Source organism: Oikopleura dioica, chromosome PAR (assembly GCF_907165135.1).
Source record: "Oikopleura dioica chromosome PAR, OKI2018_I68_1.0, whole genome shotgun sequence".
Taxonomy (NCBI): domain Eukaryota; kingdom Metazoa; phylum Chordata; class Appendicularia; order Copelata; family Oikopleuridae; genus Oikopleura; species Oikopleura dioica.
This window is the reverse complement of record NC_137293.1, coordinates 11613826-11639601: the sequence shown is the minus strand read 5'-3', so window position 1 is coordinate 11639601 and position 25776 is coordinate 11613826. Positions and strand designations below refer to the sequence as shown.

The 25776-nt window shown below is 42.1% G+C and overlaps 9 protein-coding genes across 13 annotated transcripts; 4 read left to right on the top strand and 5 right to left on the bottom strand.

Moving 5' to 3' along the window:
- Positions 1-74: 74 nt before the first annotated feature.
- LOC145702710 (potassium voltage-gated channel subfamily KQT member 5-like) lies at positions 75-3465 on the top strand. Its single transcript, XM_081779970.1, has 8 exons — positions 75-1138; positions 1185-1367; positions 1446-1689; positions 1904-2364; positions 2407-2564; positions 2605-2836; positions 2879-3009; positions 3050-3465. The coding sequence occupies exons 1-8, from the start codon at positions 639-641 to the stop codon at positions 3226-3228; spliced, it is 2088 nt and encodes a 695-aa protein (XP_081636096.1). The 5' UTR covers positions 75-638; the 3' UTR covers positions 3229-3465.
- A 23-nt stretch (positions 3466-3488) lies between these two features.
- LOC145702708 (uncharacterized) lies at positions 3489-4492 on the bottom strand. Its single transcript, XM_081779969.1, has 4 exons — positions 4259-4492; positions 4029-4172; positions 3892-3985; positions 3489-3679 (listed from the first exon to the last, which is right to left on the bottom strand). Exons 1-4 carry the CDS (start codon positions 4312-4314, stop codon positions 3605-3607), a joined length of 369 nt encoding a protein of 122 aa, XP_081636095.1. The 5' UTR covers positions 4315-4492; the 3' UTR covers positions 3489-3604.
- Positions 4493-6524: 2032 nt separating this feature from the next.
- LOC145706045 (uncharacterized) lies at positions 6525-9448 on the top strand. Of its 2 annotated transcripts, XM_081783558.1 has the most exons (8): positions 6525-6773; positions 7226-7368; positions 7419-7499; positions 7551-7855; positions 7908-7994; positions 8035-8145; positions 8189-9050; positions 9090-9448. In XM_081783558.1, the coding sequence occupies exons 1-7, from the start codon at positions 6635-6637 to the stop codon at positions 8646-8648; spliced, it is 1326 nt and encodes a 441-aa protein (XP_081639684.1). In that variant the 5' UTR covers positions 6525-6634; the 3' UTR covers positions 8649-9050; positions 9090-9448. The 2 variants fall into 2 exon arrangements, with proteins under 2 accessions (XP_081639684.1, XP_081639685.1); XM_081783559.1 differs by lacking the exon at positions 9090-9448 and having other exon boundaries at positions 6526-6773; positions 7908-7929; positions 8189-8572.
- Positions 9449-10696: 1248 nt separating this feature from the next.
- On the top strand, positions 10697-13185 carry LOC145706046 (uridine-cytidine kinase 2-B-like). 3 transcript variants are annotated; one of them, XM_081783562.1, is made up of 7 exons: positions 10697-10767; positions 10893-10940; positions 11848-11965; positions 12138-12341; positions 12387-12601; positions 12646-12763; positions 12807-13185. In XM_081783562.1, the coding sequence occupies exons 1-7, from the start codon at positions 10763-10765 to the stop codon at positions 12894-12896; spliced, it is 798 nt and encodes a 265-aa protein (XP_081639688.1). In that variant the 5' UTR covers positions 10697-10762; the 3' UTR covers positions 12897-13185. The 3 variants fall into 3 exon arrangements, with proteins under 3 accessions (XP_081639688.1, XP_081639687.1, XP_081639686.1); XM_081783561.1 differs by lacking the exons at positions 10697-10767; positions 10893-10940 and adding an exon at positions 11081-11205; XM_081783560.1 differs by lacking the exons at positions 10697-10767; positions 10893-10940 and adding an exon at positions 11117-11276.
- Positions 13186-13825: 640 nt separating this feature from the next.
- LOC145702822 (uncharacterized) lies at positions 13826-16074 on the bottom strand. The gene is made up of 7 exons (XM_081780106.1): positions 15901-16074; positions 15645-15822; positions 15507-15597; positions 15167-15438; positions 14628-14992; positions 14398-14584; positions 13826-14354 (listed from the first exon to the last, which is right to left on the bottom strand). The coding sequence occupies exons 1-7, from the start codon at positions 16043-16045 to the stop codon at positions 13919-13921; spliced, it is 1674 nt and encodes a 557-aa protein (XP_081636232.1). The 5' UTR covers positions 16046-16074; the 3' UTR covers positions 13826-13918.
- A 367-nt stretch (positions 16075-16441) lies between these two features.
- On the top strand, positions 16442-17265 carry LOC145702618 (uncharacterized). The gene is made up of 3 exons (XM_081779865.1): positions 16442-16759; positions 16835-16890; positions 16962-17265. Exons 1-3 carry the CDS (start codon positions 16684-16686, stop codon positions 17142-17144), a joined length of 315 nt encoding a protein of 104 aa, XP_081635991.1. The 5' UTR covers positions 16442-16683; the 3' UTR covers positions 17145-17265.
- A 5-nt stretch (positions 17266-17270) lies between these two features.
- On the bottom strand, positions 17271-18526 carry LOC145702616 (plasma kallikrein-like). Of its 2 annotated transcripts, none has more exons than XM_081779863.1 (5): positions 18389-18526; positions 17873-18273; positions 17656-17832; positions 17522-17605; positions 17271-17479 (listed from the first exon to the last, which is right to left on the bottom strand). In XM_081779863.1, the coding sequence occupies exons 1-5, from the start codon at positions 18465-18467 to the stop codon at positions 17315-17317; spliced, it is 906 nt and encodes a 301-aa protein (XP_081635989.1). In that variant the 5' UTR covers positions 18468-18526; the 3' UTR covers positions 17271-17314. The 2 variants fall into 2 exon arrangements, with proteins under 2 accessions (XP_081635989.1, XP_081635988.1); XM_081779862.1 differs by having other exon boundaries at positions 18344-18516.
- Positions 18527-18686: 160 nt separating this feature from the next.
- Positions 18687-22670, bottom strand: LOC145701846 (uncharacterized). The gene is made up of 3 exons (XM_081779062.1): positions 22293-22670; positions 21820-21999; positions 18687-21779 (listed from the first exon to the last, which is right to left on the bottom strand). The coding sequence occupies exons 1-3, from the start codon at positions 22668-22670 to the stop codon at positions 18687-18689; spliced, it is 3651 nt and encodes a 1216-aa protein (XP_081635188.1).
- On the bottom strand, positions 22240-25615 carry LOC145701845 (uncharacterized). The gene is made up of 6 exons (XM_081779061.1): positions 25358-25615; positions 24971-25317; positions 23881-24901; positions 23554-23838; positions 23255-23513; positions 22240-23213 (listed from the first exon to the last, which is right to left on the bottom strand). The coding sequence occupies exons 1-6, from the start codon at positions 25505-25507 to the stop codon at positions 22753-22755; spliced, it is 2523 nt and encodes an 840-aa protein (XP_081635187.1). The 5' UTR covers positions 25508-25615; the 3' UTR covers positions 22240-22752.
- Between the last annotated feature and the right edge of the window lie 161 nt (positions 25616-25776).

The window sequence follows — 25776 nt, the reverse complement described above, 5'->3', positions numbered from 1 at the left end:
GAGTACTCAAACCATTTTACCTAAATGTGTGTCAGATTCTGAATACCGTGTATGTAAGTGTCAGGGAGTTGAGTGAAGGGTGTGACGAGGTGAGTCGAGGCCTGCTCGTTGCAAGCTCACTTCCCCAACTTCCCCAGCTGCTGCGTTAATGAGCCACAATCCGCAAAGAGAGGTGCCTCTTTTCATCCCTTTTCGCTTTTTTTCGCTATATTTTTTGTGAAACTGAGTTATGGAAGACACACGGCACGCGCAACAGGCGCTAGAATACAAACAGCGATACAGAGTTGGGTTGAATATTCATTTTCACTCGTTAGGGTGATTTAATGGCTGACAAGTACTGACAAGAAAATGCCATAACTCTTAAAGTTTGGTTATCTTGGTTCATTCTAAAATGGGGTTTTAGATTTTTCCTGCGCTAATATTGTCGGGAATGCTCAAGAAGTTCACGGACTGACGCCGATAAGGCTCCTAAAATTGTCAAAACTAGCATTTTATTGGGCCGTTCGCGCCCTAATATAAAAGCAGGTGCAGCAGGCGAAAGCTGCACCCTTCTTCTTCCGCAATATCAGCCCCTTTGATGCCACCACTAAGGTAGCCATATAAAAGCTTGGAAAAAATAATCAAGCCATCTTGTCAAAATGGAAAATTTGAGTTCTTCAACCAACGAAAGATTCGCTGTAACGCCTGCTTTACAAGTGACCGACGATTCTGGACTGACATGCTCAGTCACTGGTTCGAGCGATACCGTGGATGAGATTTCTAACCCGTTCTGGCAATCGCACAGTACCACGCATAGTGGGGCTCCTATTTTCAGGCGTAATGCCGAGCCAAAGCTAAGATACGGTTCTGGAAGCTACGGTCAGAGAGCCAGCCTTCCGGGGCTTGATAGAAATGTCCTGAACCGAGACGGAACAGTCGGCGGAATAAGAGATACTCAGTATCATGAGCAAAAACTCAAACGCTTGCAACGGGGAAGCGGGAAGGGAAGATCTCGGATGCGCTCTTTCGGCTCCAACTCCAATTATTCGGGCACCAGATATTCCTTCTTTTATCACTACCTCCAGCCAAATCTCTATAATATCCTCGAACGCCCGGTGCTTAACAGGCACCACATCAGTACTTATTATCACATTTATACGTAAACAACACACTTTGGGCTTAGTTCTTGTAAACAAAAGATTAAGGTTTCTCCTTGTTTTTGCATGTCTCATCCTCACAATGTTCATCACTGGAGATGTATACGACGACAACGAAGACCGAATCTCCTCGACTTCGGAATACGTGCTGAACATTCTGGAAAAGATCATAATGGTGCAATTCACATTCGAATACATCCTTCGTCTCTGGTCGGCTGGCTGTAGATCAAGGTGAGCATTGGGGAAACCAGATGTTTCCATGTATCTTGTCACGTTTTTTCTCTTCATTTCCATAACCGAGACTCCCAGGTATCAAGGTCTACTCGGGCGCCTTCACTTCGCGCGACGGCCTTTTTGCATCATCGACTTGATGGTTGTTATTGCTTCCTGGATTCTGATCTTTGGAAACCTAACGATCGAGAAGGGTCTCTTCGCCGCTTCCGCTCTCAGAGCACTGCGTTTCCTCCAGATTATACGAATGGTGAGAGTCGATAGAAGAGGCGGAACATGGAAACTACTGGGATCCGTTGTCTATGCTCACTCCAAGGAAAGGGTTGTGGATTTTTTTTTATTTATTTTCTCGCAAATTATTTTTGACGTACTTTTGATCGCGAATGAAATTAGACGATAAATGCTCAGGACAGCCATTGCGAGAATATTACAAAATTGACGCACTGATCTTGTCAAAATCCGTTGAAAAATTTACATAGATCGCCATGTTTTTACGAACAAACGAAAATAATTTTTCTTTCACAGCCTTACTCAAGGAACTTTTGACGGCAATCTATATTGCTTTTCTTGTCTTGATCTTCGTCAGCTACATCATCTGGCAAGTTGAGTTTACGACCGATGAATGCAAAATGGCCGCCAATAGAACAATCTTTGAGGATGGAAGTGCTCCGACTTGCCATTTTTTGACATTTGGGGACTCCCTCTGGTGGGGTTTTATAACCCTAACGACGATTGGTTATGGAGACAAAGTTCCAGCAACAACAACTGGTCAAGCGATTGCGTCGTTTTTCGCCGTTGTTGGAATGGCATTCTTTGCGTTGCCAGCGGGAATCCTCGGTACTGGATTCGCCTTGAAAGTTCAGGAGCAGCATCGCCAGAAGCACTTTGCGAGACGACGAAACCCAGCTGCGTTGTTGATACAGGCGGTTTGGAGAAACTACGCAGCCGATGAAGAGTCAAGCTCAATAGCTACTTGGAATCAAGCTAGAACTGCTCTGTAAGTGAAACCCGTTTTTGAACATGTTTTGATCGACTTTAGCTGCAAGAAATCGATCGAGAAGTCGAAAGATGAGACCAAAAATAACATCAAGAATCTGTTTTCATTTTCTCCACAGCTCGCGAGTGAAGACTTGTTTCCTGTTCGCCGCGTTTCTGCTACGAAACATCATCAACTCAACTCACCCGGATTGAAATCAGGTAACTTGTCGAGATAAAATCACCGACTTCAATGTTTTAGACGTAAACCAAAATGGCATCACAGAAATCGACGACGACGAATATTTAGCGGCAGACAATCAGCTGACCGAGAAGCAAAAGATTGCATTACGATTCATTCGAATGATGAAATTCTGCGTTGCGAAGAGGAAATTCAAGGAAGCACTGCGGCCTTATGATGTCAAAGACGTCATCGAACAATACTCTGCTGGCCATGTTGACATGCTCGCTCGCGTGAAACTCTTGCAAAACAGGTTAGAATCATCGCAGCAACGAAATCTAATTTGGGTCGCTAGAATGGAAAACATCCTCGGCGTGGCGTCAACAGTTGAACTTGATCGAAAAAACGGATCTTCTGCTGGTTACATTTCAAGAAGTTCAATGAATGGGAGGCTGATAACTCTCGAAAAGAAGGTTTCCGACATCGGTAAGTAATAGAGCGCTTTTCTCAATTAATTTTTTTGCAGATGATAAACTGGACAAGATCCTTGGCGCACTAAGTTCTCTAAAAGAAGCCCCGAGCGACACTCAAAATGTCCTTACGATTCCACCTTCCCCTGTCAGCGAGCGGAGGCCAGTCTTTCAAAATCGCGTTGCTCCTGAAGTGGCGGTAATGCTCCCCTCTTCTGAAGATCCTCAAAACTAATCACTTGCCTACAAGACTAGATAATCGACGAAAACTGCCTCAAATGTTTCCAAGTGATTTTTGGATAATATTTCCAAGTTAATTCAATTCATCTTTGTAAATACGAAATTCTGTTTTTAATTTTTAATTAATGTAAAGTCTGCCTATAGCAATCTTTATCTCTTTCAATCGCTCTAAACCTGTCGACACCTGTTTGTAAAAGTTCAAGTATCGGAAAAAAATACAAAACAGCATTAAATGACTGAACACAATTCAAAATAGTTAAGATTTATTATTTTTTGTTCTGGAAGGATGCAAAAAGGCGAAAGGTACAATAAGAAAACATCCGGTCTGGACGATCCAGCAGGACTTTTTGTTTCTTGTCGGAAAAATGGATTTACATGAGGGAGCACTTCTCCGTCTGTTCTTGGAGAATGACCATCAAGGGCTTTTCGTGATCGTCTTCGGTGACCTTAAAACGTTGATTAGGAATGCGAAGTGACGTAAAGGGCGGAGCCTTTTTTTTAGAAATTCCGTCTTCTAAAAGAGCATAATTCCAAATGATTGGTAGCGCCTTTCCGTTTTATGGCACTATGAACACGAACGGAGGGTAATTATGGCGAGATAATCTCGTTCTCCGACGGTTAATAAGATCAGACTCTTCATGCATCGTCGCTTTCTTACCTCTCTATCAAGGAAACGAGTACCGACACGTCGTTTTTCCATCGAAGCAAGAGCTTGGGCAATGATCATGTGCTCTTCTTTCGTATGAGAAGAACTAGAAAAAAAACGTAAAATGAATAATCAGAGGTTTCATTTACCTGGTAGGCTGGTTCATCTGTTTTCTTCTTCGATCCTGGATCACTCGATATTGGTTGTACGGAGTAGTTTTTCTCCAGAAATCCAATGTGGCGGATCGGGGGTTTGTGTGATGAGGACTGACTGCGACTCGCATCCGGAAATCCCTTGAAAATAAATTACAGACACGTCCGAATCTTATTTGTTTCAGCAATTATCAAGTTATAATTTTATGAATGGCAAAAATACTTACTCTTCAGTCATCTGGAATGTATGCCAGAAATTTTCATCGACGACAGCTTTCGACATTTTCTCGTTTTATTCAAAAGTTTCTCTTTATGAATAAAAACACGCTCGTATTCTGGTGGATTACTTTCAGAATGGGATGACAGTTTTCTGCATGGAGGAAGGTTTTTTTCGCGAAAAGCGCGCTCCCTAGCGCCGATGCAATTTAACTGTCTCGCGTCAAGACGTGTTAGAAGGGCTCATTTGGGGCTTTTATTAGTGCTTTTTCCGCCATTTCCGGTGGCGAAAGGAATAATTAATTATTTGCCGGACGATAAAGAATGCTTGCTTAGTCTTTTTTATGTTAAAAAGGCTCTGTAACGCACTGAAATCATGTTAAATTTTAGATCTAAATGTCGGCTCATTTCGAAATCATAGAAGACCTCATTTTTAAATGACAAAGCGAATTATTTATTTACATTTTTCAATTATAACTGGCCAGATCCGCACCAACAAATTGAAGAGCAAGTACGCCAGGGAGTTAAAATTCTAGCGCTGAATGGTATAAGCTCCGTTATCGCCGCGGGAGGTTTTGGTGTACTTTGACCAATGGTGCTCGCCACGGTGCACCACCAAACTAATGCGTGACATGTTCCAATGAAAAAATTTTGGAGTTATCGGCTAACCACAACGATACTGGATTATTTATTATCAAGCCTGATTTGATTACTCGATCAGTGTTTCCTAAATTGAGCGATCTAAAATCACTTTTTGGAGTGAAAGATCAATTCGAATATAGAACACACTATCTAACGAATCAAAAATTCAAGGAAAATTAGTATTGTCAATACTTTTGGGAAAAATCATGTTGCAAAAAATATCGAAATTGAAATATATTTTTATTACAATTTTTGATACGATTTTTACTTCAACGCTCAATTACATAAGCAAAAGTTCATCAACAATATCAGGTCATGTGACCTAAAAACAGCTGATCGCCATGTGTGCTCGAGGAATGTCCCTCGAAGCGCAAAATGAGGAGCAGAAAATTGCGCTGGGGCGCTGAAGCTCTGGCTTTCCAGGAGCCAATCGCGCGCTTCGTCAAAATTGAATAAAACTCGAAAATGTGACTCAACTTGATAAATTTATCTATTCTCGCTTTTTGAGCCCCTATGTTGATCCTCCCTGTCTGAAAGAGCACTCAAAAGAAGAAGAAAGAAATGAAGAAAATAAAACACTTTTGCCAGAGGCAAATCGACTTATTTTTTTTTCGTTTTTTCGACGTAGAGAACTGTCATAAACTCAAATTAGTCGAAATTGACTTATAAAATGAATTTACTTATAACCTACTTCCCAGATCAGTCTTGAAAAGACCTTGACTTTTTTAATTTTATAAAATGAAAACTATTTGATAACTGTCAATTATAGACTTCCCGTGATATCAATTTGTTACTCATAATTTATGACTTTAAAATGAACTCTTATGAATGATAAGTATCTATGAAACTTTTACCATGATACATGGTACTTTGATCTGTCAAAAAATTGTTGAAGTTTTTATATTTTGATAAAATGAAGCGCATAATCTACTACCTTTGTCAGTTTTAAAGATTGTAAGTCTGATTTATCAATATATGATATGATATATATAAACGTAAAATGAACTCTTATGTATGAAAAGCATCTACAAGTCCTTTAGAATGATCATACCTTTTTTATTGCTCTTATTTTTAAAATTCTATTAACATGTGACTATAATACTATTTTTAAAATGAATCGAAAGACCGCGCACACGGGTGAAAATTCATATTTTGTTCCTTCTCAAAATTAAAAATTTTAAATGATGAAAACTTGCAAAACGCTTTTGTATAATGAATCAAGTATATCTGCAAAACCTTTATCATAGGGTTCCCTAATAATGAAGAAATTGAAAATGACTTTATAAAATGCATCAACAACATTCTTAAATCGTGTAAACTGATCCCTAACACTGAAATGCTTACACTTTCAATCTACATAAATTGTTCCTGCTGCCTTTAAATTACTCTATTCCATCCCCAATAAAGAAAAAATCCATCACTAGTGACTATTCAAACATTTACTTGATGACGTCTATTGATTCTCATCACGCTGAAAATCAATGCTAGTCACCTCGAAATTTCCCTTTTCTGCCTCTGTCTCCACAATAAAATAAGATCATATTTTCCAGCGAAAAAATAACGGACAAGACTCTTTTCAATTCAAAACTGTTATTTTGTCATATCGTGAATCGCGTGGCCAGTCTCAGCCTGATACCGTGTCTCAGCGTATTATTTTTTTCAGACGGTCGTTTCAGCACCGAAGAGTTATGATCTTGCTCTTTTGAGAAGAGGAGAGAAAAAAGAAGGAAGAAGAAGACGAGTTTATGTATTTTGTGTTTGAAGCGTCGACAGGGACCCTTCGTGCGCTGGGAGCAGAATCTGGTACTGTCGACGGGCTCAAAAACTCCCTCTTCAATCACACAAATGTTCCTCCGGAAAGACAGATTCTCCTTGATGAACAAGGTATATTTCAGCTTCTTTAGTCTTATTATAGCAAACCAAATCAGCAGTATCAATTCGAGTTTTTATAAGTATACGGAATCTCCAGAACTGGGCTTAGCAGCCTGTATTTAAACCTGAGTGAGGGTAAAATAACCATCTCAATCTTTATTTACATTTTTTAGCGAAGCCGCTTCGCGGCTGGTTTTCAAGACAGCCGCTGTACGGCTTTTCATTCAATTTCTTTTAGGACCCTGACTCAGGTTTCTACACAGCAATCCTGTAGCAGGATGCTGAGCCGAGCGCCGAGAGCTACAGTCATGTTTAACTCTGAATTGTTTGTGGCTAAAAGTTATGACTCTCGAGGGAGTCACAAGAAGTACTCATAAAACCACAAGTCACGAGGCAACACAATCTTGTGTTCGCCCTGCTGCTTCTGATTGCGCAACGATCAAATTTCTAAATTGCTGATTTAGGATGTGCCCTTGAAAATGGAATAAGAATCAGCGGCTTTCAAAACTCCGATAGCAGGCCATTATGTTTATTCGATATTCGCCTCCCGGAAGTGTCCTACGCCGAGTTAGGTCCCTTGCCAGATGTGGAGGATGAATTCTACGAGGTAAATATTTTCATTTGAGAAGAAAAACAAGGTTAGAAAAATATTTTTAGTTTATCAATTTGGACCCATCGCAGTTTTCGGCCGATCAATTCGCCAAAGTGGCCGAGTCCATCCTCAAATATGACCGAGAGGTAATTCTTTACTCTTACATCTTTTGCTGTGATTAAAATTGTTCTTTTCAGTGGTTTTCAAAAGCAAAAACAACAATCCAAAGCTACCGCCTCATTCTGTACGCTCTCGACGTCGCGCTCAAGAATCTGGACTCTGTCCAGGCCAAGTACCGCGCCCATTTGGTTGCCAACGAAGATTTATTCCCCGAGTTCGAGCGCAACTTCGCCAACATCTCATCCCTCATTGCCACAGCTCGTCAACGCATGGAAAGGCTGAAGACTGATTACGTCCCTGAATGCATGTCGCCCAGTAAAATCAAGATGATTGACTTCATCGAACTCGACACGACAAACTCGTACCAGAAAATTCTTGAAAGGTAATAGTCTCCTTTCGTAAATCGTATACCGTTCTTCACCGATTTTCTTTAGTTTGGAAGCTACAATTTCAAAGGTATCATTGAAAATCATCATCGACTCCAAAAATCGTCTTGGTAATTTACTCAACACACCTATCAGGTAAAAAAGAAACACACATTCCCATTAAATCATGTTGCAGAAACTTGACGAATGCAGAAAAAACGATCGCATCGCTGGAAGAAAACTACGAAGCCGTAACGGAGAATTTCAAGCAGCAAGAGCAGATTTATCATTCGATGGAGCGTTCCATGTAATTTTTGTCAAAGAAAACATTATTTTGAGTATGTTTTCAGGGGGCAAGGAGCATCGGGGACGAACAATCTTCGGATAATGCTCCACAATCATATGGAAGTAAAACGATTCACAGAAAGTTGCTTCGAGTACAAAAAGAAGCTCCTTCTTTCGACCCGTCGGATAATCGGGGAGGTCTTTCAGCGCCAAAACGATTTGTATCAGGCGGACGTTGGCTTCATTCAAAATCGCCGGCGCGTCCAAAGAATCATGAAGCTCAGTGGAGTGCTCAAGGAAATCCCGAGAGCGGATGACTTCGGCCATGTGATTGAGGAGATCCACTCGAGGAAGCATTTTGGAGAAAAGTACAGCAAGTGGCATGAGAGACAACGAGTTTTCGCTGAACGAGTATGCTCAAAAGAGAGGGAACGAAGAGATGAACTAGATATTGAATGTCCAGCGCTTGTAAAATTTCTGCCCAGGAGCCCTCTTCCGAACCAAAGGAAATTGTTGACCAAATAAGTCTTATAGAATCAGGCAGAACCTTTCATTTTCAACAATCCAAAGCTCAAACATTGAACGTCTAACCCCCGAACTGTCAAGTCACGAATTACCTCATCCCGCTTCGCCCTCATTTTTACCTCCCCCGCTGCCTTGGTTCCAGGACAGTGCCTTCCAAACTGATCCCGAGCCCGAGAAAGAGGACGAGTTCTTTGACGCGCCAGAGTTCGAAAACGCCTGCTTGCAGACTTCCACGGTGGGATCCGCCGAGGCAGCAGTCGAGACTGTCCTGACGAAGACGGAAAGTAAAGCTCTTCAAATCTCGTCCTCTGAATTTTCTGTACCTAAAACTTCGAGCTCTATATCTTCACAAACACCTTCAAAAGAAGTTGATGACTTTTCTGGGCAGGCCATTCCTCTGAGGTAAGATAGCGTCCGTGCATCCTTCTCAAGGAATTCTAGTGCTTCTTTTGGTCTTCAATTCGACTCACCGAAATCACCTGTCTCGGATCTAGAAGTCCAAACAGAGTCCTCATCACTTCGATCCATTGAAATACAAACTTCTCGACCTCGACGTACCGAATCCTTTTCGCAAACAGACGATGTCGAAAGTGAAGTTGAAATCCTCTTGGCTAAGAAAGTCGTCGATGCTGAGCAACTGGCGAAAGAAAACTCGGAGCATTTGGCCATGCTTGTCAAGCTCTTCGAAATTCTTGAAGCAAAATACCACGCGCACGAAGATCGCACGTTATCAAAGGAAAAGGAGCTTGAAGAGAGTATAGAAGAAGTGTCGACAGAGCGAGATCAGTTCAAATGTGAACTTGATGAAGGTATGTCAAAGTTTTACATCGATTTATTTAAAATTTGCAATAGTGAAATCAGAGATGTTCCAGCGCGATCAGAAAATCACCTCACTCGAGCTTGAGCTTTCAAACCAGCGCTCCTCCGTCCATGAGCTCGAGCGCACGAACATGGATCTCGAAGAACAGCTTCTCGAGCTCCGTCAAAAGCTCGAACTCAATGAAGCAGCTAAAACGCGGCAAAACGAGCTTGAGCGTTCTTATGAAAGAATAAAGATCGACATCGCTCGTGTTACCGACGAGCGCGACGAGTACAGATCACTTGCGGAAAGTCTTAAAGCGCATCAGCCCAATGTTGGCTTGATGGAGCAAAGCATCGCGATTGGCCCAATTTGGCCGAGCTCGCCCTCTCCTATTCCGATAAAAAGCCACGGCGGAAGCGGATCGAACTTAATGACGCAATCGTGTCACCCAGGCCTATCCAGTGACTCCCCCGCCAATCAATCCCCAGTTCCAGAAGGTTCAAAAGACGCCGATGAGCGCGATCACTTTCAAGTTGGCGACTCTGTTTTGGTCATTTTCAACAAAGACAAGAAGCAGTACGTTTTGCACACGACCGGATTAAGGTTCTATTTTGTCCACGAAGGATGCTTTGATTCCCTTGGATTGGAGAAGCCTGATAAATGCACTGATACTGAAATTTGTCTTGAGGTAAATTTGTATCTTTGAAATCATGGAAGACTCATTAAAATGCCTAGTGTGAAATCGCAGAGAAACCCGTTCTATGTGTAACTCGACGGAGCAAAAACCGCTACAATCTTCCGTCGCACACGAAATTCTACAGAGTCAAGGTCAAACTTGCCGACGATTAGCCTCGCCGATAAGAGCTGTGTTCAAAAAATCTGTCCTGAAAAATTCCCGTGGTGAAAACAAATGATAGTCTATCAAAATAATGGATAACCAAAATACAAACCTAGAATATTCGAATAGAGTTACTGAAATAAATTTACTGCTACGCTAGAATCTTTGTTCTTTTCTACATATTTTTTCTACTTTATTATTTTCTTGCCATTTTATTTTATTTTCCAGCAAATTTTTCTATGTCTCTAGAAGGCGTTTTTTGTCGGTTTCAATTTGACTTGCGTGAGTTCAGTTTTACGTTTCTGTTTCTTACAGAAAACTTGTTCTTTAAAGTTGTTTTCTACAACAAAAGTTCGTTTCAAAAACAATTTCCAAACAAGTCAACAATTTAGCATGCGCTGTTCGAAAATACTGTCTGTGCGAAGAGAGATAAGGAGGGCTGAGAAATTGAAAAATGCAGTTCGTTCCATATCAATGAGGTCAAAGTGACGTTTTGTTAGGATTTGCGTTCACAGGCGATCACCCAGCGCGTACCGTATAAAACCGCGGCTGGATAAGATTGGCCTCATTCTAAAAAAAAGAGAAAGTGTAATTTCTTTTTTAGACCCTCAAGTAGCTGTAACACTGTAGGTATCAACGATTATCTAGCAAGGTAAAACTATTCAAGCGAAATTTTGAACCCTCGTTCAAAGTGCACTATTTTGCCTGAACAGACACTAATATTTGCTCTCGCATAAAACAATTTAAACAGCCTGTTAAATTCTCCTCAAGCACATGATATTATGTAACTATAATTGCAGCTGCTAAATTATTGTCCTTTTGCAACTGAATACTTTTTACGACTGTAATTTCAGTAAGAGAGACTGAAGGGCGTTTATTTTCAGAGTGAAGGAGAACGTGGCAAGCACACAATTAGTGTAAGTCGAGTGATATTTCAGCTGATTTCGCGATCGAGCGGTAATCTCGCCCGTATGACCGTTACCAGCAGGTATTTGACTTATAACTTCTTGTAGCAGTAAAGACCAAGCATGGAGAACCTGATGGATGCACCGATCATTGCAAACACTCAAACAGACCGCAAAATAGACCAAAATAATCAAGCAAGGCTTTTATAATTTCACGCAGCAGATAGGATATTCTCTCACGCTCGGGGGCAAAGCAAAAACGACCAGGGGACGTTTATTTCTAGAATCTTTTAATGCATGTTATCCTGCTTCAGTTATCAAGCTCAGTTTTAAAACTCAATTATTTCATTCGCATTTATTCATTTATCTTTATGTCGGCTCCTGTTTCAAAAGGTTTGAAATCCATCTCCAGGGGCATTTTCATTCGACTTTTGAGTACAGTTGAGCGGTTGCAGCGCGAACGGAACGCACGCATTCTTCAAGGGGAAATATCCAATCATAACTACCTTTATGAGTATGTACTAAGCCATTCTCAGACTTGCCATACACGCACCGCAGTAGTAAAAAGCGTAAACTAGAAATTCATAATCCCGCACCATTTCTACCGCGCCGGAACTTCCGTTTCCAAAGCCGAAAGATAACGCGTTCCATTAGCATGCCAAGCGCACAGATTCAACGACCGAACGGAACCAAGCCAAAACCGTACATCATCGGCGTCGTTGGGGGCACAAACTCGGGGAAGTCCAGCGTCTGTAAGAAGATCATTACAGAGGTAAGTAAGATCGACTCCGAGGTACAGTATCTCAGCTAACTGTTTTTCTCTTTCGCGTTTTTAAAAGTGATCATATAAGTTTATAATCACTGGCTTTTAGTTGGTTATCATTTTTTTCGTTAAAGTTGAGATCTTTAGAATATAATCCCAGTTCACTCAAAAATATTTTCAGCTGAATACATTGGGCGCCATGTCTGTGGTCTCCATCTCGCAAGACAGCTTCTACCGCGATCTTGAACCGGATGATCTGGAGCTGGCGCACAAATCCGAATACAACTTCGATCATCCAAAGTCTATCGACGACGCTGCCATCTACGAACTGCTGATCGATCTGTGCGAAGGTCGACCTGGGAAGATCCCCATTTACGACTTCAAAGTATACTTTTTGCAACCGAAAGTATACTGTAACTCGTTTTACTAGACTCACAGGAGCACTGGCGAGTTTGAGCCCGTTCAGCCCGCTGAAGTCATTCTTCTGGAGGGAATTATGCTCTTCTACTACAGAAAGATTAGAGAGATTTGCGACATGAAGCTATTTATCGACTGCGACGCCGATACGAGATTGGCAAGAAGAGTTAGACGAGATACGGCCGAAAGAGGGAGAACGATCGACTCAATCATCAAGCAGTATACTTCGTAAGATTATTCAGTTTAGTTCCTTCTTCGTAAGAATCATTCAGCTTTGTGAAACCGTCATACGATGAGTTCTGCGCGCCTACGAAGAAGTATGCTGATGTCATCGTGCCCCGTGGTGTTGAAAATGAAGTCGCTATTAATTTGATCATTTGCCATATCCAGGTACTCTCCCTATTCCTTCTATCTTTCCTTCACCCGCCTTTAGGATATCCTGAAACAATCAGGCGAGATGTTCGAGACGCAAAACGGAGCTGCCTGCACGAACGGAGACGCTGATCAAAAGAGACCTCACTAATGGCGCTGAATTCGTGGCACTCATCTTTACCGTTTCATCAAACAATTCTATTTCTGTCAAAACTAAATCTTTAAACCAATCTTTTTTTCTCCTTCACTGGAGGCTCTTTTTGTTATGTCCATCTTTGAATAGAAGATCAAATCTACTAAAAGAATAGCCAAATCACCCCTTAAATCGTGGCGGAGCTTCTCTCATCATGAGAGTCTCATGTTTCTAGCATATCTCCTTGAAAAAGTAATCGTTTGTCGAACAATCTTTTAACGCTGCACTAAACCCGACAAATTGTTTATTCTTGCGTTGATTTCTTAGGTCGCTTGTTTTCAGTTTTCGAAAGTTTTTGAGTTTCCTTTGCCAATATTTGCCTGCGCGGTTTGAAATATAGTACTTTCAAATAGCGCTTGCTGCATTTTGGTAAAATTTATGTTGGCAACGAATGGTTATTTTACTTCGCGAATGACTTGGATCGTTTTTATTCCTTATTTCCTTTTCAACTTCTGCCCCTTACAAATTTGAAGTGCTATCCTGCGTTTATATCTGCGGTGACTGATATAGTGAGTAGTCGACTAGCTAACAACACTATCTACGTGTTCTATCTTCAATACAATACGAAATGGCTCAAACAAGAGAGTTGTTGTGATCTTATTCCAAGGAATTGAAGATCACTAAATTCCCGCGTTCTTAGACCAGCAATTTAGACGAAGTAGCAATTGACCTTACGATTTTTACGTCAATAGAAAACACCATTCACGGCTTACCCACGAGCACGACTCGTGAGTCTCCCGACTTGCAAGTTGTTAGCTAACTTAGCAATCAAGCGACGTCAAAAAGTCGTTTATTAGGCGCATTTATGTCACCTCATGGCGCCGTAGCTGATATTTTTATGTCTTGAATTTACAGCTATATATTCGAGTGGCATTTTCAGAGGAGATAGTAGAGGTTTATTGTCGTACAGCAGTTTATAGGGGCATTTAACGTAAATTGGCAGTGAAGGTGAGAAATAATCAGCAGGTTGAGCACAACATCTAGTTTTGTTTGCATCTTGATATGATTAAAATAAGGACAAACGCGTTGATGCAAATAATCCCGATTGAAATAAGAGCGATGTTTCTGTTGTTCAATTGGAAATTATTCTCCGGGATATTCCTGATTTCTGTTGGAAAGCGATGCTCATCATCAACAGAATTATCGGGTGAAATTTTGAGGGTTATTTCCGGCTTGAATTCTTCCCCACTAGATTCTACATTATTTTCGTGATAATATACATCGAGGGGGACGAAACGGTTCTTATTATCAAGAACTTCTATGTCTGGGAGGGAAATGATATCATCGCTAATATGAATTATCTTGGGAGAGGGGGCGCTGCCGTGCTCAAGAAATTTTATACGGATGGTTTTCGAAACTTCATGTCGAGGGATCAAGGACTCATCAAAGGTAGTAGATCTTCGCTTTCTACCATTACTGAAAAACGGTTTGCAATTTTGTAAAGAGTTAATACGTTTACCTTTTAAATGCATCGTAGCGATCGCAATTATCAATGCAATGTTTATTTCCAGCTAGAACATCCGCCATCGTGCAGACAGACATGTGGCATGTCACGGAGAATTCATACTCTCCGTACCCGTGTGGCTTCCACAGATGAAGACGGAAATAATCGCTGTTGTATGCGTCCATAAGAACTCGATCGTATTCTGAATGCTTTTCATTAAAAAGAAGATGATAATCGTTTCTTACGGAGAACATTTCTATCTGCAAAGGCATTGTCTTCTTTGCACCCCTTGAATAGTAATCGCTGTGTCTGCAGCGACTGTCCAGAAGTATCAATGAGCTCTGCGTTACATCTTTTTATATGCAGAAAATGATCAGTTTCGTCGTCTGGGAATTCATTCTTGATAAAAGCGGACGCTTTGAAGTAAGCATACGGAATTTCTTCCACCATTGGATCAATGTTTTTCGTCGTGAAGGGAGTTTTAAAGTCATTTGCGCCGAAAACTTCAAGATCGAAGTCGATTTTTTCGGTGTCATCCATTAGGTCCAGCAGTCTATCACCGCTAGCGGAGACCTCGACTGAGTTAGCTCCGAGCCCATCGAGAGAGCAGCTAAAATACAACAAGTTGAATTCTTTTGCTATAGCAGCATATGCTTTCTAGCTAACTACTTATAAGCTATTATCATATTACATAATCTTAACCTTGAAGTTCAAGGCATGAAAAAACCCGCCAGAATGTTTCATCCGGCCAATATCCGCCGGATATTGCTAGTGTCAAACTAACCTAAGATCCCATTGACGACCGTATTTAATAACCGGAAATGTGCCGTCTTTCAAGGGATTTGTATCGTCGACTAAATCATCGTATCCCACGGTGAACTTGTACTCATGCATTCCATTGTCAAAATCGGATTTGTCAAATCGACAGTTTTCGTTTTGCGAGACGTTAAAATGGACGAAACCATTACTAGCGATTCCGATGCAGGCATTCTGATCAGTAGCGCCGATGCTTTCAAATACAGTTGTTGGCTTCTTAGGATCCTGAGAGCGAGTTGACTTACTGAAATTCTTGAGAGAACGGAATGCAGAAGTATTTTTGTCAACTGTTCCTGTTTGTCCGCTACAGACTTTGGAATAAGAGTAATCTTGCGCGTGTCCCAGTCGTACAATCTGACGACATCCGGAACGGTGACACTGACTATCAAGCCCTCATTACTTAAAAGAACATCAATAGAACACGATTAAATCAAGCTCTTCCCTACCTCATTGAGCACTTATAATGCTCGAGGTCCTTTCTCCGGTCTTCAAAGGCAGAGCTTTGACAAACTTCCCCAAGAACGGAGGTCTCCTGGCGCCCGGGTAAATCTTCATCAGTGGGAGCATTTCCTATTAAGATCACCGAAGGGCAATTTTCTTCGCATGTGTAGTCGCAGGAGTCCGCTTAATTGATTGATTGATTCGAAAAGAGGACAAAGCAGTAAATAATTCACGGTTATTTTCGGTTACAAGTACACGTACCTTGAATATTGCAAGTAAAACCATTCGAACACCACCTTTCCTCTCCACATTCAAGTCCTGAAAGTGGCCCTTGGAGTTTTCCGCAATCTGTATCTGCCAGTACATCACTGGCTGCTATGAACGTAGAAATTAACGCACAACGCATAATTATACAAATTCTCTGTTATTACCAACTTATCGTTGTTCAATTAAGCTATTTCCGCAACGGGATGAATTTATATCACCAAAGATGTCCGACATGTGACGTTAGAGATAAGAACCGCGAGCTTATCGAAGAAGGTTTTGACGAGTCTTCGGAGAAAGCGGGTGATTCTTTCTCAATAAATTCCAGTTCTTATGCGATTCTTCCGTTATTGCGCTGCGCAAGGCTCACCGATTTTCGAGTATTTTCGAGGAGACGCTATAAATTCCTGAAACTTGAAAATATTTACCTCTCCAGAAGACAAGAAGATTTACTTCTTCTTTACAATTTTGAAGTCGCGTGAGGTCACACGAATGATAATCATGATATAATGATTATATGTATCGTGTCTTATAACAAAAGATCAGCATTCCTTTGACGTAAATAAAAATAGTTATTAGGAGTTGCCTGGCGCCAAATAAATGGTGAAGTGCAGCATCTTTGACTACCTAATTACGCCACCTCGCCGATTGAAATTATCGAAAGCGCCACTGTTACGACTACTGACCTTTTGGCGCGGGTATAAAACCAATTTTCTTCTTCAGAAGACTCATTATTTAAATTAACCAACCTTCCCTTTATTTAAAAGATATTTAAACAAAATGAACATCTTGCTCATTTTGACTCTCGCGCTCACAGCTCAAGCCTATCCGCACAGAAGCAGAAGCAAAAAAGAAAGTAAGTAAAGAGATTGAAAGAAGAAGACAAGAGATTTGATAAAGGATATGAACAAAATACTTATTTTATATTTAGTTCGCAAAACAAACGATTGCGTCGATCCCGAATCACTCTCAATTCGACAATTGAAGGTAATAATTTAAAAAATTTTTCGAAGCTAATCTTATAACACTACAAACAAGCATTAACATTATTTCTTCAGAAATTGCTCAAGAAAAAGCGCCGAGATGCCCGCCGCCTCCGAACCCCAGCTGTACAATATTGGCCTGATCAGAGCATTGACCCGTACTTCGAACCCAGTTTGGACAATGAATTTGAATTCCTCCACGACTACCCCAATGATCAGCCCGTCCGATTCGACTTCACTGGCGACATTGTCGGCTAAGCCAGATTTCCAAAATGTCAAACAAATTATGCCCTGTAAATCACAGTCTTAATTTCAAACCTTATTTAAACTAAACAACCTATCCGTACTGTCTCTGATCCCAATACACAGCCAAGCCACTTCCTCAAATTTGCCTTTTATTGACTCTAATTAATTGTTGTAAAAACAGTTCAATGTCCATGTCGAACGATGCAGTCTTTCTTGCCAGAAATCTTGTCCGAGGAATATTCGAGCATGTCCGCATTTTTGAGAAGGTAGCAAATACGATCATCAGTGTCGTAGGTCCAGAATTCACAGTCCATCACATTTCTGCAGATTCGGTGGCAATCATCGTCCTTAAATTAGTATTTCTACATCATCATAATATAGACACTTACGCTTCGGACACCTTCAACACCACCATTTGGTGCTCGAGTTACAACGTCAAAGTTAGACCACATGCTATCGGTGAGCTCAGAATTCTAAAAATACCGTTCATAAAACCGCTATTGCCTTGACATATCAATTTTACCATCATGACGCAGTAAGAATTGCTGCATCCACTTTCGGCGCTATCAAAATCGGGATTGGATTCTTGGTAGCGGCGGGCTTCGGGTGATTTAAGGTAGCAAAACTTGCGCGACTTGTCAAAGGTCACATATTCGCACTCATCAGCGTATTCACAAATTTCCGCGCATTCAAAAACGCTCTAGAATCTCTTAGGAGCCGTTCCACACTTTCTGTGTTACCTGGACAGTCTCGATTCTTTGATAGCCAACGAGGCTGTTACGTCCATGTCGTTGGTAAAAATCGAAACCTTCCAAGTGGCAACCAAGGCAACCATCTCGTGGGCCAGTGAACTTAACGTCGCTGTCGACATCATGTTCAATCTCCTCGATATCCTTGTACAAAGTGCATTCGTTTGAGTCGCGCTCCCAGACGAACCACTCGCAGCCGGCGTTGACGAATTCTTTGCAGGATTGCTGGCAAGCAGCAGCGGAATAAACTCGAGTAGCATCGGCAACAACGTTGCTTCTCCAGATGTTTCCGTCAATGTCAACATCTCGCATGAAGCATTTTTCGGGGATATGTGGACCGACGACTTCCTGAAGATGGCTACCCATACCTTGACCCCATCTGTTTTGAGAACCTAAACGGATATATCACGGAAAAATTTAGAAAATGAATATACGACAAGTCTAACTAGTATTATCTCGTACCTTGCTGTTGTTGTTGAACTACTCCTATTGATCCTGTATTCGTACCTTGGTATTGGTTTCCCCACTGATTAGTTGGGTAGTACTGAGCTGAAACAGCGGCGAAAACTCCTCCGAAAACTTTCATTCTTCTGTAGAATCAATCCCGAGTCTCGAGTTTATTCTGTAGTGCCGAAGATCAAGCAGAACACTTTAAGGCCCGCGAGTGTTTATTTACTTACCTTGAGTAAACGCATATTTACTGAACTTGATGTCTTTTTCAGAAAATTCTGACTACTCATTAAATTTGAACATGAACATTGTGCAATTCTTTGACCGAAAATTTCGAAAATATAAAAATATTTTGTTATAAAATACCTGGAGGGAGTGCGGATTTAGGGCAGATTTGAGCAGCAATAATTTCCGGGTAATTCGCTGCGTTACCTGTGTAGCTCAGTTGAGCAATAGATACCGGTTCAAAGGAAGGTGCAGTGTATCCATGAAATTGCCACCAGAAAAACAATCGATGAGCGAAGTCCCCAAGATCTTCAACTTTATTGAGGCTTTCCTTCAGTGGATTCCATACCCTCTCAAATGTTACGCCTTTAGAGAAAAGGATCTCGATATAGTCGTTCGGTTCGTAGTTTCTTGTGAGAGCATCGCTAGACATGCGAATGTTCATCCATCCACGTTGGACCCAAGATGAATCTACCCAGACCTCGAGGGAATCGCAGAGAGAAGCATCTGTCATTCCTGGGGGATTCGTTGGTGGTTCATTCGTAGTCGTTGAGCCAACAGTTGTTGAAGTAGAAGAATCATCACCAAAACAAAGTTTTGCGGAAAGAACGGAGGGAAGATTTTCTGGGGTTGCTTCACCAGCGAAGCTCATCAGTCCAAAGTAAGTATCTGGAACTTCACCAGTCCAGCCGGGGAAATCAGTAGAGTCGAAGTGAGCTCTGATTTTGGAGTCGGATAGGTAGCTGTAAAGTCCAGCTGGATCGGATTCTTCGAAAGGATGAGACAAATCCTCAACGGTTACTGCCTTGCTGAACTCAATTTCAAGATAGCCATCACTAGGAATAGCATGTTCCAAAACCCGAGACTGGATGTAAAACTGCGCCTGGCCGATGCCTGCATCTGTCCAGAAGTTTTGGGCGGCAACAAGAACGTCTTGGCAGACAAGATCTGGAGATGGCGTTGTTGATTCATCTGTCGTTGAAGTCGTTGTTGGTGTGGTCGTCGTAGTTGTTGGCGTGGTTGTCGTGGTTGTTGGAGTCGTTGTCGTGGTTGTTGGAGTCGTAGTTGTTGTTTTAGTAGTAGTTGAGGTGGTTGTGGTAGTAGTGGTAGTAGTTGTTGTCGTCGGAGTTGTGGTTGTTGTAGTAGGTGTAGTAGTTGTTGGATCAGTACCAGTACAGATAGAAGCGCTGACAGCAGTAGGGAAATTACCAGCCGCGCCTGAGAAAGTCGCTTGGCCCATGGGATCCATGCCTGCAAAGGCGCCTGACCATCCTTGGAACCATTCGTTACTATCCATGAAGAAGCGATATTTGTTGTTTCCGAGATCCTCCATATTATTTGCATTGAAGGGATCATAAACCGAAGTGAATGTTAGTGGGCCAGAGAACTGAATATCAAGATAGCCATCTTTTGTGATAGGTGGATCAGCGACAAAAGGCTCGATATTGAATTCGCCAGTAGAAGATCTCCAGGATGATTCGAGCGTAACTGTTACTTCTTGGCATCCAGTGGGTGGGCCCGTGGGTTCAACAGTTGTCGTTGTGCTACCATCAACTCCATTTTTGTCGCAGATCTGCGTCCAGAGAACGTCAGGGTAATGCTCTGCCGATCCAACAAAACTAAATTGTCCGAAAACATGATCGACTTTTGATCCCGTCCAGTTGGTTACTCCGTTAACAATGAAAAATCGATAGATATTGTTTCCCATATCCTCAAACTGGTCTTGAGACCATGGATAGTAGACCTGTTGGACTCCAATAGGTCCATCAAAACCAACTTCAATGTAATCACCAGTGACATAGGTCTCTTGGACATTGTGATTAAGATAGAGATCCATGAAACCGCGAGCAGTCCACGCTTGTTTCATAGAAAGCGTTGCATCCTCACAGAAAGAACTATCAGTAAGGGGAGATGTAATCGGTGGCCCTTCAGTTGGACTGCTCTCGTGGCAAATTTCCAATGAGTTCAGAGTCAAAGATTCAGAAATTTGGCTGGAAAATCGAAGCTGAAACTCAAGGTTGGCGACATTTGTTCCTGAAACATAATCGACCACAGAAAAGTCGATGGAATTTCCACTGATGGTACCAGTTTCGAATGGCCAGTATGCTTGAAGATCTGTTCCGTCGGGAATATTGTCAAAAGTCACTTTCAAGTAGCTCTCATCTCGAATTCCAGAGTTGGCATGAACATCATCATCAAACTCAGCTGAGATTTTGAACTGTTCTCCCTCGAGCCACTTTTCGACCTGCGTGTAACTGAACCCAGGAACTGGGAAGCATCCAACTGGACTTGGCGCACCTGTAGTAGTTGTCTGACCAGCTTCAGTAGTCGTTGTTGTCGACGCAACAGTTGTTGATGTTGTTGTCTCAACGCATTCACCGCAAACGAAGACTTCAATTACTTGAGAAGCAAGTCCATCCAAATTGATGTTGAATGACATCGGATTGTCTTGGTCGGCGAGGAAGTTGATCTCAAACTTGTTACCACCTAGATTTGAAACGAAGTCGATTGGATAAGGAAGAACGGATGGAAATTCGACCAGATCATCAAACTGAACAGTGATTTTCTTTCCAGCAGATGAATCTGTGTTTGTACTGGTCAAAGTCATACACTGATTATTGCAAGACTGGGATGCCCAAGTGTTGGAGATGGTGATATCATCGGTGTGGTCAACACAGCACTCTTCTGGGGGAGCATCACAACCCTCTGTTCGAATATCAGCGAGATTAGGAAGGTTGCAAAATGGAGTGTCCGGTCCATAAGAAGCGCAATCAACTCGGTTATTCTCAGAGTCGAAGCAAGAGCTGACGATGAAATCGTTCGAAACACTTTCATAGCATCGATATTTTCCGGTCTCGATATTAAACCTAGCGTATTCAAAGTTGGGACAAGCAGCTTTATTTGTTTGGGCACATTTTGCGTCCATTTTCTCCTGAATACAAGAATCGATGGTCAGTGGTGGATCTGTTGGTTCCACGGTACTCTGGCAGTATTCCATTGTTGATGGAACTAGTTGCTCCTGGGGTCGAGGAAGAACGTAGTTTGCAGTAAAGCTAGACGCGAGGATGAAGCTTCCTACGGCAGCATCCGCTAGCTCGAAATTGAGAGAGTTTCCGTCCTCTGTGACGCTATCAATAGGGTATCCAAAGGAATAAGAATCGATAGCTGGAAGGGATGGAAATGTGAGGCGAAGAACACCATCTGCTCCGAGATAAGATGGGTCCTTAGTCAATAAATATAAAATTAACGTGGATGAAATTCACCTGAGGATCAGTGCTGAACACATTCAAAATCTGGATAGTGACTGATGAGTCGTCTTCATGAATGAAACGGTAGTTATTATCTACTTCGACAGTATATCCAACGCAAGAAGATACATCGACGTTTACTGCGCTGACCGAGGCCAAAAAGGATAAAGTTCCTGCCTTCGCCAACATGGCTCTCTGTGCGAAAAATCAAAAGCGGGCTCTCACATGGGATAAGATTCATTCGTTGACCTTTCTGTGACCTGCATTATTCTGACAAACTAGGGGAGAAATCCTGCGCATTTTATGTCTATTTTTGCGAAAATATATCAAAGATAATAACCGAATTCGAGAAAATTCAAACTCAAGTTTTGTGATTTGTTTTTTATTAATTTATTTTACAGCCCCTTCGCACTCGAAGTTCTTTTCAGTCAGGAGTTTTTATAATACAGTAGCCATAGTTATCGGCCTACATTCTAAGGGGCATCTACCATCACGGCGTCGAACATTTGATCCAGCTCAACAGCAGTGCGTTCTTGATCTCTTTCATCGAGGAGTACATATCGACCTCCAACGCGGAGAGTTTCATTCGAGAGAGGTTCAGCCTCGAAATCAGGTCTGGAACTCGGCCCTGGCAAACAAGCAAGCGGTGTATAGTGATTCATTGGAATGGGTAAGTTTCCGGAAAAGTTGGAATAATTCTCGTATGTGGGGTCGGGTTGTTCAGAAGCCATTCGAGGCTCAGCATATTCGTTGCCACCGCTCTGCATGGCTGAGTTTAGCTCGGCCTCTAGTGTTTCAGGATCACCTTCCATCATCGTTACTTCTGGAGCCGCTGTTCGCAAGGCAACAGAGGCCGAAAGTGTCATTTTTAGAATTGCCTTTAGTTGATTTCGTCGTCTTCAGTGGATAATAAAAGTTTTTTACTTTAAAACAATCTTGAAATTTCTGTTATCCTTTCCTTCTCTCGACACTAGGTCGGTTACTTAAAAATTGCGCTCTTGTTTCAATCTTCTTTCTCTCCACCGAATCAAAGAGCATCTCAGTGAGTTTCATCGGTACAGCAGAGGGGGGAATCCAGACGTTTGGGTCCTTGCATTTGTCAGCAGTTCGTAAAAGTTTCCCAAAATGCTGTCCTTTCCAGTTCTTGAATTTGAGATTTCCGATGATGTGTTTGAAGAAAAGCCCGTTTTCTGCCGCTTTGCCCTTGTTACGCATTCGAGAGATGACATCCTGGAAGCGTTTGAATGTATCTGGCTGGTAGCCCTTGTCATCCAGCTTCTTGGGTACCAGCGCTGTGCACGAATTGTCAGTATTCTCAGGTGCCAGAAGCGCAGGTAGAGGGTTCTTTTCTCTTCCATAAAGGTCTGGATACATGTTGAACATCGCATCTTTGTTCTGCTCCACAAGTGCTAAAAATAATAATTACGAGAGAAAAAGTGTGATAACTTACTAGCAGGATCTTTATGATAAATGTCCCTGTTCAAGATGACAAGATTTGGATCACGAGCGACTTGCTTGTGGCAGGCTTTTTCGTGAGCTTCCAGTGCGATCGCTTTCTTGAGCGTGCGAATCTTCTCAACTTTACATGCTTTTGTCGATTTTATGTACGGGATGGGCTTTTTCCTCGCAATATGATCTTCTCTTAGATGCCATCGTTTCAGGCACTGACCATCGTTACGCGTTTGTACATGCAAAGCAACCATCGTCCACTAAAAATGAATAAAAAAGAGAAACAACATCTCGAAATACCTGATTTCCATAAATTTTATGGCCTTCTTCAAGAAGTTTATCTTCCTCTTGCGTCCAAGGTCCTCGAATATGCCCATGGCTCAGAGCGTTGTGATAACGATCACGCATCTGCATGTCAGTTCTGAAGCTCCCATCCGCATCTTCGAGCACTTTTGAGTCTCGGATCCGCGCCCACTCTTCTCCCATTTCTTGAACAGCGCGGAGGAGTTTCACGTCCTCCCTAATGTCCCAGCCGCCTCGCTTGATCTTTGGATCGACAGACTTCTTCCAGCGGTGTGTACATTGCTAGAAATATTGTTAGTTTAGTTATCGTCAGTGTAATTATACCTGCGGTGTTCTTCCGTTGATTTGAGCAGCTACCGTGTTCCAGCTAACTCCCAAATGACCGTCTTCATGAAGTTGACTTTCTTCAACTGCTTTGAGCAGAATTCTATCTTCTTCTTTCGTCCACGGTCTTCCCTTTTCTTCGTCCTGCTGCATTTTAGTCCACTGGACGCAACACTGAATGGCAGTTCTGCTGACCATCTTTTCGGAGATTTTCCTCCAACATCCAGTTTCGCCGAATTTCTTAACCCACTTTCGCAGGTTCTTTTTCTCATCGCTTGACCAGTGCGATCGCTTGATATCTAAATGTGCCGCGTTTGACCATCTTAATCGACACTCGTCAGGAGTTCTCAGACTCTTTAGATGGGTAATCGAAGTGACTTCCCAATCGTATTCCTGATGTCTTCCACCGATCAGATCTCTTTCGGATTGTTTGCTGAGCTTGTGGAGATCTGTGTTGAGTTTTTTGAGCTTCGAGTCCATCGATTCTTTCTGAGCCTTTTTCATTGACTGCCTTACTGTTCTCAGGACGGGTCTTGAAGCTGCCTCGATAACACCCTTCTTCAAGGCTCTGTCTTCTTCCGGCGACCATTTTCTTGGAGGATCTTGGTTGACCGACTCGAAGGGCTCACATATCTTCTGTTTCTCCAAGTCGTTATCGCTTACGCCCGGTGGGACGCGCCAACCGGTATCCGACTGACAAAAGTAGCCATTGCTGAACATCGGCAAATTCATGCTCTTCCTCCCCCGATTTCTGTCCGAAACACCGTTAATCATCCCAAAGACGACCATGTGACGCTCTTTGACCGCCGATAGTCGAATGCCAAGTCTCTTGATGACATCTTTTATTCTCTGTTGGCTCGCCATATTAAGCTTCAGAGAGCCGATCATTTGTTCTCTGAAGTTTTCGGTGCGGTGGACGTTTTCGATGACATCCTGGAGCTGAAAGACATGGAATTTACTGTCATTGAGTTCCTCTGCTGTCTTTTGAATTTCCATATTATCGGGAATAGAAATCACTTGTCTTTTTTTGACGTCAAAAACAAGAAGCTAAGGTCATCTGAAGATAAATTTTTATATGAATATTTTTGACGCTTTCCTATCATCAACTGGAGCAAGTTCGTAACTCTGGACATCATCGATTTGCTCTGTATGTGTTTTGACATCAAAGACGTTGTTTTCATCGTCGTAAACGACGAAATTCCCGTTCGCTGATGGGATAGAGGATGCAACTGAGGGAACAGAAGGAACTGAAGCTTGCTGAGGTTCTAGGGATAGGATTGGTTTCTGGTCGTATTGGATGCTCTGGGAGTCGCTTCCGGTAGAATTCTCAACTGAAAGCTCATCTGAAGCGGAAGGAGCGGAATTGCCTTCTGAGTCTTCAGTTTTCTGGAGCATGAACATATCCTCTGCATTTTGGGTGTTTTGACTGGTGTCCACCTAAGTAGATTAATAAAAGAATACCGGATGGAATGCAGACCTTGCTTTCATAAACAACTTGGTTCTCATTTTCTTCGTCTTCCTCTTCGAACTCGGGTGCATAGCCAGCTAGCGGGTTGTTGCTCAAATTGAGCTCCTGGAGTACTTCAAGAGTACCAGGATGGTGATTGTCTAGGGTGTTGAGGTCCATGGCTTGAAGCCTGGGGTGAACTTTGCGGAAATTTTACGGTAAATAGGATCGATAAATGAAGTTAAATGTTTCTCTAAAATGAAAATCGAAATGATGAGATTTTGGAATGGAAAATGGATTCTCGAGAAGAACCGTAGAAAATTTGAAAGTTGGCGGCCATTTTTGGGCCAAAAGTTTCTAGATATCGATCTGGTTATCGACGTTCTAGAGAAATTTTGTTTTAGCTAAACTTTAGCTGCTAAAGAGGTTCATTTTCAAAAACCACTGTA